Source organism: Mangifera indica, chromosome 9, assembly GCF_011075055.1.
Source record: "Mangifera indica cultivar Alphonso chromosome 9, CATAS_Mindica_2.1, whole genome shotgun sequence".
Lineage (NCBI taxonomy): Eukaryota > Viridiplantae > Streptophyta > Magnoliopsida > Sapindales > Anacardiaceae > Mangifera > Mangifera indica.
Genome location: NC_058145.1, coordinates 1,938,797 through 1,953,166, shown reverse-complemented (window position 1 = coordinate 1,953,166; position 14,370 = coordinate 1,938,797). Strand labels below are relative to the sequence as shown.

The 14,370-nt window shown below is 32.4% G+C and overlaps 2 protein-coding genes across 4 annotated transcripts; one reads left to right on the top strand and one right to left on the bottom strand.

Annotated features, from left to right (window-relative positions):
• Window positions 1-5,990: 5,990 nt before the first annotated feature.
• On the top strand, window positions 5,991-11,417 carry LOC123225829 (E3 ubiquitin-protein ligase XBAT33-like). 2 transcript variants are annotated; one of them, XM_044650109.1, is made up of 11 exons: window positions 5,991-6,158; window positions 6,317-6,554; window positions 6,647-6,706; window positions 7,073-7,144; window positions 7,299-7,483; window positions 7,862-8,022; window positions 8,112-8,170; window positions 8,259-8,305; window positions 8,417-8,560; window positions 9,135-9,226; window positions 10,551-11,417. In XM_044650109.1, the coding sequence occupies exons 2-11, from the start codon at window positions 6,378-6,380 to the stop codon at window positions 11,090-11,092; spliced, it is 1,539 nt and encodes a 512-aa protein (XP_044506044.1). In that variant the 5' UTR covers window positions 5,991-6,158; window positions 6,317-6,377; the 3' UTR covers window positions 11,093-11,417. The 2 variants fall into 2 exon arrangements, with proteins under 2 accessions (XP_044506044.1, XP_044506043.1); XM_044650108.1 differs by lacking the exon at window positions 5,991-6,158 and having other exon boundaries at window positions 6,189-6,554.
• A 90-nt stretch (window positions 11,418-11,507) lies between these two features.
• On the bottom strand, window positions 11,508-13,214 carry LOC123225830 (CEN-like protein 1). Of its 2 annotated transcripts, none has more exons than XM_044650110.1 (4): window positions 12,813-13,214; window positions 12,472-12,533; window positions 12,015-12,055; window positions 11,508-11,916 (listed from the first exon to the last, which is right to left on the bottom strand). In XM_044650110.1, exons 1-4 carry the CDS (start codon window positions 13,002-13,004, stop codon window positions 11,696-11,698), a joined length of 516 nt encoding a protein of 171 aa, XP_044506045.1. In that variant the 5' UTR covers window positions 13,005-13,214; the 3' UTR covers window positions 11,508-11,695. The 2 variants fall into 2 exon arrangements, with proteins under 2 accessions (XP_044506045.1, XP_044506047.1); XM_044650112.1 differs by having other exon boundaries at window positions 11,508-11,913; window positions 12,813-13,146.
• Window positions 13,215-14,370: the final 1,156 nt, after the last annotated feature.

The window sequence follows — 14,370 nt, the reverse complement described above, 5'->3', positions numbered from 1 at the left end:
CTCAATGAAATAAATTGAGATTTTTTTTTAAAATTTGATATATAATGATCGAACTTATAATTACTATATCAAGTTAATATTTTATAAATATGACAAATACTCGAACTTAAATCTTCTCTTTGAAAATTTTAATACTCGTTTTTTCAACTCTTAGGATCTACCCATTTCTCTAAAAAAGAAATTAAGGGTTTTAAGGTAATTGAACATTTGTGAATAAATATAATTCTTTCATAGAAATTGGTTGAGAGAAGTCGGAAGTAGAGTGCAATTTAAGGTACGAGAATTGAAATTGGCAAATTGTCTACTAGTAATATCAACCAATGGACGTTTGTATTGGGTTAATTCTAATTGACTTACCTGCACATGACTTGAACCACAAAAAATCTCATGTAACAGCATCAAGTCTACGTCTGCCTGAAAATAGTAATATTATATATATTCAGTTTAAATATTTAATTAAATATAATATATTATTATATAATTTAATATAATTTTATTTTTTATTTAAAATTATTAAATCATATGATGATATAATATTTAAATACTTAAAATTAGATATATATAGTTTTACTGATATTGATATAAAAATAAATAAATTTAAACTAAATCAAATTCAAATAAAAATTTGTTTAAACTTAGTTTAGATCTAAATAGTATAATTCAAGCTTGAGCAAACAATAATTTAAGTAGATAAGTCATCAAAAATTGTCAAAAAAAAAATGATTGAGGATGAAAAAAAAGAATGGCTGGAAAAAAGAAAGTTATCAAAAAAATTAAAAAATTGTAATAAAAAATTAAATATTATCAAAAAAGATAAATCTTCTTATGAATTTCTAAAGACTCACTTTATTTAAACTAATTCGACACAAATTTAAATTAATTTAATTTTAATTTAACTTATTTAAATTAAATATTAAATTAAATTTAAATTAACTCAAATTGGCTCATGTTTTACTAGCTTAGCAACCAAAAGAGTGCCACTATCATTTTCGTACATGCCAATTTGGTCATTAGAATATAATCTACCCAAAGTTGATAGCAATCTCATCAATCAAGAAAAGAACCTCTTTTTTTCCATCTTTTCACGAAAATTGTATTTGCACTCAAGGAATCTTTAACCTTGCGCTGGTATAGGTCAAATGTCTTGCTTCATTCAAAAATATAAGTTTGATTCAAACGAATTCGAATTTGAAAATTTAAGTTTTTTGAGTTTAAACTTGACCTTTAAGAGTGTTGGACTCATAAGTTCGTAAACTTAAAAAATTTAATACAAATCGATTAAAATGATATTATTTTTATTAATATATATTAAAACGACGTCGTTTTAGTATCAGAATGAGTTCAAAACTTGATTTGAACTCAACTCCTCTCAAATGAGGGAGTTTGAATACTTTTAAAATGAGTTTAAACTTTAGTTTGATTTTACTAAACTGAGCTTAAAGTCTAATGTAAATGAGTTCAAACTCAATTCGATTTAAATCTAATTTTAGCGTGGCGCTGCTTTCAGGCATTAGAAATCTACGGCCCACATTCCCCGACCAAACTAACCTAATCCATGGCGTATATCCCGAGGTGAAACTGCTCATGAAAATAATCTGTCTGACGGTTCACACCTTTGCACGTGAACCACTGACTCAATTATCATCTTCAACCGTCCGATTAACGATCATTCTACAGATTTCACACTGGAACAAGTGTCGAGTCAGTCATGTTTTATGTTTGATCTGCATTTTTATTGTGATGCGTGTAGCACCTGATATTTGTCTTTCTTACAGACAGCCAGGCACGGAGCGGGCACGCGTTTTGACTACCGCTTAATGTAGCTCTGCCAAGTGGGCCTATCAGGAGCTGTCCAGATAGTCTAATCGTGCGGTTTGTCCTTGAAAGTTTTCTCTACGGTTGCCAATAGAGTTATGACACGTCAGCTACAAATCTGTCCATGACCCAATTCCAAACCAATAATATATATACATACATATATATAGATTGAAGTTATTTATAATTAATTAATAATTATTGACCATCAATAATTAATAATATACAGAAGAATAAGGTAATAAAAATTCATCAATTTTCATTCATACATTGGTTCCTTTAATATTTTCTTACTCGGACGATAGACATTGATCCAATCGAAAAGTTAATCTATAAGTTAATTGGTAAGTTAAACTAATGATATTAATATAATATAATTAAAATTTTAAAACAAGTTTTACTCATATAATATCAGTATATTGGTTAGACAGTTTGATTTAACAATTGAATCACAGTTTGATGCTATTAATCTAATTAATCTTTAAATTAATTTGATCTAATAACTAATATGAGTTTTCACTTGAACTTAATTTGACATTGATTTTCATTAGTTTAAGCTTTAAAATAGTATATTTCATATACATTTTATCAAGACTCATTAACTTTGTTTAGGGCAGTGAGTTGTCCCATCACAACTATAGAATTCTAAGCGTAACAACTTATTTTGTTGTGTCAAACCCACAAGTAACCCAAATGCCAGCTTAACTTCTAAACAAAAGATATTTAAAAGGAAACCTTTAGAATTTATTACTAGTATGATATAATGTTAAAAAGTGCACTAATATAGACATTTCCAAGATTTTTATTGGGGGTAAATGTCTAGAACTTTTCTATAACCTTATTAACCTAATTCAACCTTAAATCAATTTGATTCAATAACTAAATCAAGTTTTGACCTAGACTATATTTGACATTGATTCTCATCAATTTGAGTTTTAAAATAATACCTTTCATATGCATTTATCATGATCTGTTAATTTTGTGTAAAACAATGGATTGTCCCATCACAATTCACACACAATTTAAGAGCAATAGCTGATTTTGTAATGTCCAAACCACATTGTGTGAGAATAAGAAGCAACCCAAATGTTAGCTTAACCTTTAGACAAAGAGATATTTGAGAGGAAACTTCTAGAAATTGTTGGCTAGCTTGATATTTTGTTGCACAGTGCACTAATCTAGACTTTTCCAAGATTTTTATTAGGGGGTAAGTATTTAGAACTTTTCTATAATACCATTTATGTAATTCAACTTTAAATCAGTTCGATATAATAACTAAATCGAGTTTTAACCTGGACCATATTTGACACCAACTCTCATCAGTCCAAGTTTTAAAATAGTTCCTTCCAAGAAATAAGCCTAAAATAATGAATTTAGAGCCAAAAGCAATTTACAGTGTTGCACTAGGAGTGATAGTTTATCTTGGTCAATAGTCATGCAAACTGAATTTTTCAGTTATGGCTTTGAACGATTACCCAATAGTGCTTAGAATGGAGTTCATAAACAAAGTCAAGTTGGTACCAATCCCTTTTGTGACACAACATGCTTCTTGGATGAGGAAAACATGTGCATGGTACCATAATCATGAGTGGCAACACTTTATACTAAGACAATCTCAACTATGACACTATTTGATACCTAAAGTGTGCATAACCAACTTTTGTGGCAATGTTAAAAAAGGGGCATTTGCGTGTGCCAAGGGATGTGCCAAACAATACTTTTAAGACACATGTGACAAACTAAAAGATATAGTGCTAGTCGAGTTGCTAAGGAAGTTGTCACCAAAGCGGAAAAGAGATCACTATATTAAGCCAAAGTTAATGATCAAGTTGCATGATGTCCTACCATGCAAGACAACGCCTCTTGAGTTGGGGACATCAATGAAGCAATGAAGGAATTTGAGAGAAGTGTTGGATGCGAGGTGCATCCAACCTAGCAATGACCTATGGAGAGTTAGTGTCACGTTGGGAGAAACAAGTCATATAAACTATGCACAAATTATTGAGTACTCCATAGCAACAATATTCAAGGAAAAATTTGGGCATTTACGTGGGTGATGCATCACAAGCCTAATGAGGTCAAAAGGAGGAGGAAATGGGTAAATAAGAAGATGACAACTTTTGATAAGGCTCACAACAACGAAATGAGAGCATCATGTAATTGGTAGGGGAGAATATCATGACCCGCCAATTTCATGCATGACAATAGGCTATCCTAACACAATCTACATGCACAATCTAGGTGCAATAACTTATTTTGTAGTGTCCAACCCACATTGTGATAGTAAGAAACAATCCAAATGCCGACACAACTTTTAGGCTTTTTCATGATTTTTATTAAGGGCAAGTGTCTATAACTTTTTAAGATATTTTTTAGGGCTTCTGTTCAGTTTTTGTCCAACAAGACATTCTAAGGGTCATATGTATGTCAAGGGCTCTAGTGTATAAATTTTAAACACATGTAACAAGCAATCAAACTTATATTTCTAACACTCTCTAACAATTTGTTGCTCATTTTTGTGTTCTTTAGGTATACTTTTCCACACCTCTTTTACTTTAAGGGGTCGTTTGGTTTCAGTTAAGATAGATTATCAAGGTAATATATCTTTTATTTCTTTGTTTGGTTTGTCAGTAATAAAAGATTATAGTAATTTTTATTGTCAATGTTGACGTGACAGGTAATATAGATGATAATCTGATTACCACTTTCACTTTAGGTATTTAAATATTACCAAGATAATCTTGATTATAGTATAATTATATTATTATTTATTAGTTTTTTAAGACAAAAATAAATTTATTTTTAATTAATATGACAAATAATATAAAAAATATTTAAAAATAATTATATTCAAGGGATTTAAGTAAAATAATTTATTAGTAATATTTTATAATCTTTAACCAAACATAATAATTATTTATATCTATTAAATTTTATCAAATATAGTAATAATTTATACCTAATAATCTTCTAAGTAATCTATCTTCAAGGTAATTTTTCTATTTTAATAATAAAACATTACTTAAATCAAACACCCCATAAATATTATCTTTATCACTTATGTTGCAAAGTTAAGATTAGAGTTGTAATTTTTAACACAACTCATTAATCTGACACAACACGATACAACATTAAAAAATTTGATTAAGATTAAATTTTTTTACACTAAATTTATTTCAGATCAATCTAATACGACTTAAAGTTAAAATAAGATAATTTTAGAGTTGACATGAAAATAACCTAAACTGACTTGAATTTTTAGATAAATGTTATTTTAGTAGAATTTGTTGGAATAAATTATAGAAATATTGAAAGTTAATATTGATAACAATTGAAATTCTTATAGATTGCATATAGTTAAATTTTTATGTAGTTTTTATTACTGATTTATTTTATTATTTGGTAGTGAAAATATGATTTGATTAATAAGAGTATTAACGTGTTTTAAAGCTCTTGATATATGCTTTTTAGACCATTTGTAAAAAAAGATAAAATTTTATATTATGCGCTTTATTAATAGCATATTGAGATAATTTGGTGAAAAAATTAAAATACTAAAAACATTTATAATAGTAAAAACAATAAATAATTTCAAAATAACCCAAATATTAAAGAGTTATGTTAGGGTTGAAAAATCTCAATACGATTATAATTCAAACTGAGTTAGAGTTAAAAGTTTTTAACTAAAAAGTCAAACTAACATAACACAAATACGATCTAATAACACAAGTTGTCAATTCTACATGAGACGAAAAAGTTGACTTAACTTCAAGTTTTAGCTACGAGTAATATTATGTGTACCTATTTTAGATACATAAATACATATATATTTATATGTATCATCATATAATTAGTATTATTTTATCATTAATTAAAAAATAAGGTAATATAATTTTATTGTTTAGCTACCGCACATTAATGATGTAGGAGCAATAAATATGTGACAATTCTCAATCAAATCTTCAATGGATTTTACCCATCAACGACAACTGTCTACTACCTTCTCTTACTTTAGAAATAACTATTAGCAATAAATAACAGCAATATATCCTGTAATGGCAATCATCTTGTATGTAGAAAAGTCTGATGTCCTCATAAATGGTGAAAATTTTAGGTGAGAAAGAAAGGAAATACTATGATGGAAAAATGAACAAAATGTATGGAATGAAACTATAATCAAACCCATGGTGGCAAAATGAAACACATATAGAGACTAAAGTATGAGGTGAGAGAAGTGATATTGTAATACTGTTGCCTTGCCTTGACCCGAAAAGGCCAACACCAGTCCGCTGTCAACGCCATCTGTCTCTAAAAGCAAAAGCTCAACAACATATATATTTACAGTAATGGCCACGTTACCCATTTTATATTCTTAGAGCTCTCCCTTTTTTTTTGGTTGGGTTGGGGTTATTTCCTTATATTATGTTCCATTTGACATCTCTAATTTATTAATTTCTGTAATCTTTTTTTGGGTATATGATATGGATTTCTTCTACGACAGTTGACCTATTATTCATATCTATTGAAAACACACGGAGTCACGCGGAGGAAAAGGGAAAAAAATGGGGAATTCTTTTGGGTGTTCAGCTTCTGGGGAAAGATTAGTATCGGCTGCGAGAGATGGTGATTTGGTTGAAGCCAAGATGCTGTTAGATTGTAACCCATGTCTCGCTAAATACTCCACGTTTGGTGGCTTAAATTCGCCTCTTCATTTCGCTGCTGCTAAAGGCCACAATGAGGTTGGTTACAGCTTATCTTTTTTCATTTATTGTAATGGGTATTTTCTTCTTTTTCAACCTTCTTGGGTTTTATTTTGGTTGGTTGTTGCTAGATTGTTGCCTTGTTGCTTGAAAATGGAGCCGATGTTAATTCCCGGAATTATTGTGGTCAGGTATGAGATTTATTGCATTTATTCTTCTTCTGAATTTCGTTTGGGTGATGGGTCCTGTTATGTTTTGTTTTATATAGAGATATTTGTATCTAGTTTTTTTTTTTTTTAATTTTTATTTCCATGGTATGGAATTGGAAGTTTCTGCAAGATCGGGACAGCATTTTGATTCTCTGGTTCCAGCCGACTCTGAAAAAAGATTCTTTTTGTGCAAGATATGAATAATTTTGTTCTCATATATTGTTAAAAACAAGCATGATCTGCTTTTTAATTAGCATAGCTAGAAGTCTACTCTCTTAATAAGCAACAAGCTCATGGATCGGTTTTGAAACTTACGGCTGAGTTAAATTTCGTTATTTATGTTTGAAGACTGCATTGATGCAAGCGTGTAGATATGGGCACTGGGAAGTTGTACTAACTCTTCTGCTCTTCAGATGCAATGTAAGTTCAATTTCCAGTTATCTGTGTTTTTTTTTTTCCTACCTTCAAATTATAGAAAATTCAATTATTAAAATCTCTCTTTGATGAAGAGGCAGTTTGATGCTTCTATATCATTGTTTTGCCTTCAGTTATCATATCTATTTTCTTCTTATAGGTCATAAGAGCCGATTACCTCAGTGGGAGGACAGCTTTACATTTTGCAGCTGTAAGTGGACATGTTAGATGTATTAGATTAGTTGTAGCTGATTTTGTTCCTAATGCCCCTTTTGAGGTTACGAATACCAATGCTGAAGGTGATAGAGGGGACAGCTCCAGTTTGAAGAACAAGTATGATCAAAGGTCTGGAATTTGTTTATGTTGCTTGTGTGTATTCACTTTCTCAATTAACACTTATGTTGCTGGCTGGGAATTCAGTGGGAACGGAGACATATTAAGGTCTCAGATTAGTCAATACACTTATTTTATTGTTTCTAAAGAACAAATTGCAATATGTTTTGTTTGACAAAAATGTTGATTGCAAACTGTGGCTCTTTGTATCTCTTTGGGGTGGCATTATCTCAATATTCCTGATAGACTTTTACTTTAAAGGAGATGTTTCTACAAGGTTTATCACATGATCTGATGATGTCCAATGCATAAGAATCATTTTATATTTATATGCCAAAGATATCAAGCATTGTTTTTCTTGTTGTTTATCTAGCTAATTCTCTAATGCAGTGCCCTGTCCAAGTTTGTAAATAAGGCAGCTGATGGCGGGATCACTGCTCTTCATATGGCTGCGTTGCATGGATATTTTGATTGTTTACAGCTTTTGCTTGATCTTCATGCAAATGTATCTGCAGTGACATTTCATTATGGAACATCAATGGACTTAATAGGTTTGCTCTTGTATTTGATTCATGATCCTTCTTGTGGATAATCGTTATGTTAGCCTTGCTTGAGGTAACATATGCATAATTATTTCTAGGAGCTGGAAGCACCCCTTTGCATTATGCTGCTTGTGGAGGAAATTTAAAATGCTGTCAGGTAACAATTCTAATTTCCTTTAAAGATTGTCATAAATGATGTTTAGTTCCCTTTAACTTTTGAGATGACAATTTTACTATTTCTGCAGATCCTCCTTGCTAGAGGTGCTAGTCGGATGTCTTTGAACTGCAATGGGTAATTAGTTGACTCTAGTTTCTCTTGCCATGTTCATTCTTTGGCTTGTTGGTATGATTACATTTGGGGCCTGTATATCACATGGCTAAAAGAAGTTCATGTATTCTTCAGGTGGCTGCCTCTTGATGTTGCTAGAATGTGGGGGCGTCATTGGCTTGAACCTTTGCTGACACCCAATTCTGACTCTGTTATGCCAAGATTTCCTCCTTCCAATTACTTATCTTTGCCTCTTCTGAGTGTACTTAATGTAGCAAGGTAATTTTTTGACCACTATATGAATAGATGAGTATTTTGCCATCGTCAAACTACTAGCAGATACTAATCAGATTAGTACTTCTGCATGGCATCTTTGTCACATATATGAGGTATATGTGATGCTTTAATACTGGTTTGGACTTGGAATGAAAGGTTTGTCATGACAGACAAAGTTGCAAGGTTAAAACTGAATTTCTTGATATAGCTTAGGAGAAATTATAATTCAAATCATGAAATTAAAACTGAGGGAAACTGATCAGGAAGCTAGAGAAGGGCAAATGATGTGAAAGATGAAACAATATTAGAATCTTCTTTGTGAATAATTATGCAGTCAATTATGGTTGGAGCAATTTGAATTTTTATAGCAATAACTTTTTCAGTCATGTGTCACTGACTGTGATCTCTTTCAATGAGCAAATGGAGGTCATAAATTGGGGGAGGGGATGTATGCTGTGTAGAATTTGAAAAATTGGTTATGCCTGTTGATTTTGTTGATGATTTGGAGGTCATAATTAACATATTCCTGTTTGTGCAATTAAAACCAAATATGACAAATCACATCTAATCTTTGCAGGGAGTGTGGGTTGCAATCCCCAACAATCTCCTCAGAGGATGCTGATACTTGTGCTGTTTGCCTGGAGAGAGCATGCTCTGTAGCTGCTGAAGGTTTGTTCTTTCTTGGACTGTTTTAAATTTTTTACTTTTTCAAATGTTGTTTGACTTTGATCTCTGTATTATCTAAATAAGATATCTTTATTAGGTTGTGATGGAGTAGCTTTAAAACAAGGAATATTACTTCCATAGTTAATTCCTTCATAGTTGTTAGTACCAGCATCCTTTCTGTTCATTGTGTCTAGTATTCTGTGCTGTTTTCTTCAAGAATAATTTTGTGAAAAACTCTAAATTGGGATCTTAAAAAAAAATTGTAGACAACATAACATAGGGGAGCGATAAACTTTTATGTACCTATCTTGTCTTTAACTGACAATCAGGCAGGTATTTCAATCACTTAAAGCGCAGTTGGCTGGTGCTAAAATTAAAGAAAATGAAGAGAATTTGATCTGGATGTTAGGGTTTTTTTTTTTTTTTTGCATGTTGGAAAGCTTTAATCAGAGAAGGCATATGCAAACAATTTATGTGTCGGTTACACTGCTTGTTTTTGTGTTTGCCTTTTTTTTAACAGCCAACTTATCAGATTAATGATTAGTACTTTTTACATGATAGTCAGAATGTTCTCTTCAACTCTGTACTTATCTGCTGGAGTTTCATCCTTTCAGTGATAAAGGACACATTCTTATTACAAAATCTCAAGGTAGAAAATGTAGGTGAATTTAGGTGACAACCCTGAGTATGTAATATTATTTTGGGGAGGAAAAGGAATTAGTAGATTCTATGCATGAAGCTGCTTGTAAACTGTTGATAGAACCTATCAATAATATTGAGTTTCATCTTTTGTTAGCTATGAAAGCAATATCTTCAGCTATGTGGATGCTTTTTGTATTCTATAATTAAGGTCAAATCTTTGTTGTAAGTTTCCATGCTCAGCACCCCCTGGTTTTTGTTTCTTATGACCACACTTCTTGGTCATCTTGTCCTCAATCCATTCTTCTGTACCGTTATAGGAAGTTCTATACTTACTCTTTCGGTTCATTTTCTGTAATCTTCTTCACATCCTTAATACAGCTACTCTCATCTGATGGGCATTGTCATTTGCATCAGTTTATCAGCCTTATAAACTTTGTACTTGCAAATTCTTTTTTTAAAATAACATGTGCAGGCTAACACGTTTATACATGTCCCGAGTGACCATTTTGTCGTTTAATCAAGTTCATCTCTTTTAAGTTTATTCCATCATAATATTAAGCTATCAAGAAATTTCTGTAGCAAACATCTAGTTTGTTATCAATCTATTGTTATTTATGGATTGTCATTTTCATGCTCAAATAATGCTTAGACTTCACTTATCAGAATTGCTTTATACCTTTTTTAGGGTGTCGGCATGAACTTTGTGTAAGATGTGCACTCTATCTTTGCTCCACCAGTAATATCCCTTCAGAGATGGTAGGTCCTGCTGGCTCCATTCCATGTCCTCTCTGTAGACATGGAATTGTCTCATTTGTCAAATTGCCTGGTTCCCCTGTAAGAGAAATTAAACAAACCCTATCCCTTGGCCTTTGTACCTCATGCATGCTTCACCCTCGTGATGCTGAGCGCCGATCACCTGCTCATGCCCTGGAGATTCGGAAGAATCGTGTAGCTTCAGTTTCCTCAGATATGCTCTGTCCAGTCACTTGTAGCCCATTTCCTTCTGTTGCCATTCCTTTATGCACCTGCAATGATGGACCATGCCCATCTTTCGAATCTAGAGAGGTAGAAGCACAAGATGAATCCCCCCAACGTCCCCAAGGAACATCAATCGAACAGGATAAAATGGAAGGGCCAAGACTCGGGAGAACAAGCTGTTCGAGCATGTTTTGGGGCAGAAGAAGCTGCAGTAGAGAGCATCAGTGCAATTCAGAGATAAATGCTTGATTGGCAATTGTTGGTTCATAATGGGTCATTGAAACAGAATTTTTGCTGATTCCAACTTCAAATCAATGAGAGTCTGCAAGCCCATGTTTGCTTCGGCTCTTTCTTCAGCTGGCTGCATGGTAATGAATCTGGGTATGGAATCATGACAATTTGATTAGCTTCTAGATTGGTTTTGAAAAAATATATATAAAGGGGATGTAAAGTTTGTATGTGGGATAAAAGGAAAGAAATTGATTGAAATCTATAATTGCTCATTTATGAACAATTCCTTTGTCTTATTTACCATTCTGGTATGATTGTTAAGGATAGCCAAAATTCTGTGTTCTTTGCTTCTAACAGATGGTTTTGTAGATTGTTGCTTCGGGTATATTTATGATGCTATGACGTATATGATCCTGTTCATAGAAGAAGCTAATTTTACGGTAAATCAGAACATGTTAATAATAAACTAATCAAACGCATCAAGCAGAGGAAAATAGTGCTTCTACAAACAGACATTTGAACCCAAGACCCTAAAACAAGAACTAGAGCTGCCAAATTCAAGTTGAAGTTGGCAGTTTTATTTATTTCGCCTGAAGCAGTATTGAACTCTTTCTTTTTTCTTCATCTTCTTCTTGCAGCAGTTTCTCTCTGGGCATTAAAGTAGACCGCAGCCACAGGCAGGCCAAGGCCGTTGTCCTGTGCAAACTGTCTTGTGTTGAAATGGTCCCTTGAAGTTGGTGCCTTCACAGTCTGTCTTCCTCTTTGTTTGAACAATATGAATACGTATCTATGGATGCCCACCACGGGCTTTGGAATCTCATAACCCACCGCTTCTTTTCCTGCTTTACATTACCATTCAAATTAAAACAACCCAGTTAAGTTCTTCAAATGATCTCTTAAATTCAAACGGAGTGTATTATTTTCAAGCTCCAAAACTAACCAAAGGAAACATCAGTTGTTCCAGGAATGTCTGTAACCATCCTGAAAGTGAAAAAGTTCTGTGAGACAATTTGATTGCTATGCAACAAATTAATGTACAATGAAATGTTAAATAACAAGGTACTATCAGAGCTAACAGCTTAAGCTTTCATGCTTTACTTAGCCCTTGATGCCTCGTATGTCCTTAGAACCAATCAGGTAGGTGGTATCTCTCATGTTGGTTGTCCCATGTGAGAAGTCGCTACAATCTTTGATGGGACTTGAACCCTAGTGGCTCTGAAACCACATGTGCACAAGGTTCTATCAGAGTAAAAATCTTATGCTGGTAGCTAGAGGAATCCTTTACTACCTTATACATTCTCAGAACTAATCAAATAACGTCTCTCATATTATTTGTCCCATGTGAAGGTTAAACATGAGTCTTTGTATATATATATATATATATATTATATACTAACGAGTGGAGATGTTCTCTCATGCATGGATCACTAGGGCTTGGAGCATCAGGGTCAGTCATGATCTACTCAACAAAGAGATGACACGCAAAAAAAAAAAGCAGATAGTTGTTAGTACTGGACTTAGCATTATAATTATAGTAAAATTATATGTATACAATTTTAAGAACTTAATTGAATATTCATATGTCTTATCATTCTAATTATATAATGACACGTTATTTAAATATCTAATTGGGTACTCAAAATTGGATGCACATAACATTATTTTTATTATTGCGTGTTCAAATTATGATACATATATATAGATATACACACACACATATATGAAAGTTTATATTTACCAATGTGTAGGCAGCTCTCAAGTCCTCGCCACCAATCTCAACCCGAGGTTTAGCAGCAGTGGCAGCAGGCATAAGCTCATAACCATTAGCGACTTGCTTATTGGAGCTATAAGTCACAGTCATCTTCACACTCGGGCTGAAATTGTCCACAACATCACCCACCACTCTCCCTACAGCCAGGGGCTCCGCCATTCATCAACTCTCAAGGAAAGCTTAAGAGGAAGCTAGATTGATTAATTTGTGTTAGAGAAAGTGAGATGATGATCAACTGTGTGTGACAATGAAGAGCTTTTATAGACACAAAAAAGGAAACTCGAGAGCTTGGTTTAGAAGCTCAAAGATTCCAAAGTTCTTCACATACCTATTTATGGAAAGGACATTTGTGACACGTCTTAAAACCCACTTGTCTTTTTTCCAAATCTAAATGTTGAAAGAAAGCACTAGAGAAGATGGTGTGTTCATGCTCATGCTCAAGGCATTATAAAATGCATAAATCTAGTTTTAAAATGATAGTTTAAGTGGTAAAGATGTAAGTGTTCAAGTATGAGAGACTGAATCTTGAATCCCATAAAACTTTTAATTTAGTCGTGATTGTGAGATCTTATACTTAATTCGGGTCTCACCTGTTTGAAAATTAGAATATTAGAGTGTTTAGTATCATTGATTCAACTCTAAATAAATGATCAAGGATTTCATTTACTTGGTATGACAGTTATTTAGTGTGATTCAAAGTTTTACATGTTTGTTATGGTTGATTATTTAATATGATCAATTCAACTTTAAATAAATTATCTGATTTAAGTAAAATTTCTTTTTTAAAAAATATACACAAATTTCTGTATAATCCAACCCGTCTTTAACATTATTGGCAGAATGAGAATGAAGAATACAACTTTTTCTGCTTTTTTATAATATCTTTGGACAAATGGAATTCACCTTTTAAGGTGCTTCTCTCCATTCCTGAGCATGCTTTCTTGCATTTGAAAAGGAAAAATTATAAATAAAAAATCTTATCACTGAGTTTGGAAATTTGTGGTTTATTAATTCCTGATGAGAGGCAAAAAGGAGTCGCCAAGCATATTTTCCAAAGTCTTTCCATTCGTTTTATTTTTGTCAATTAGCCCAACCTCTCCCTAGAGGCTAAGCCTGTATATGATCTGAGCCAAATCAATTCGATTCAGCTTGGTTTAAGTTTGTTTGATTTAAATTTAAATAAAAAGATTTAACGTATTTTTTAAACCAAACCAAACTCGAACTGGGGGGTATTCTATTTGGTTCAACTTTCAGTTTGAGTCAATTCAAATTCATAGTTTAAATTAGTAGTTTAAATCTTTGACTTGGTTCGGTTCGAATAAATAATTTTGAATATTCTTTGAATAAAATGACGTCGTTTTATCGATGAATCACAAATTTAAACCACAAATCTGAATCATAAATTCGAATTATGAATTCAAGCCGAACACCAACTGAACGAAATTGAACTATTTTTTATTCAAGCTTAACTCGAGTCAGACCTAATTTTGGCTCAATAAACTTGAGTTGAATTAGAACCGGATCA

Excerpts from the sequence above, each read along its gene's own strand:
- LOC123225829 (XM_044650109.1), top strand. The coding sequence starts at position 6,378 with ATGGGGAATTCTTTTGGGTGTTCAGCTTCTGGGGAAAGATTAGTATCG. Across the intron at positions 8,023-8,111 it reads AACATCAATGGACTTAATAG|GAGCTGGAAGCACCCCTTTG; the intron begins GTTTGCTCTTGT and ends AATTATTTCTAG. Across the intron at positions 8,561-9,134 it reads AGTGTACTTAATGTAGCAAG|GGAGTGTGGGTTGCAATCCC; the intron begins GTAATTTTTTGA and ends TAATCTTTGCAG.
- LOC123225830 (XM_044650110.1), bottom strand. The coding sequence starts at position 13,004 with ATGGCGGAGCCCCTGGCTGTAGGGAGAGTGGTGGGTGATGTTGTGGAC. Across the intron at positions 12,534-12,812 it reads TGAGAGCTGCCTACACATTG|ATCATGACTGACCCTGATGC; the intron begins GTAAATATAAAC and ends TTTGTTGAGTAG. Across the intron at positions 12,056-12,471 it reads ATGAGAGAACATCTCCACTC|GATGGTTACAGACATTCCTG; the intron begins GTTAGTATATAA and ends TTTCACTTTCAG.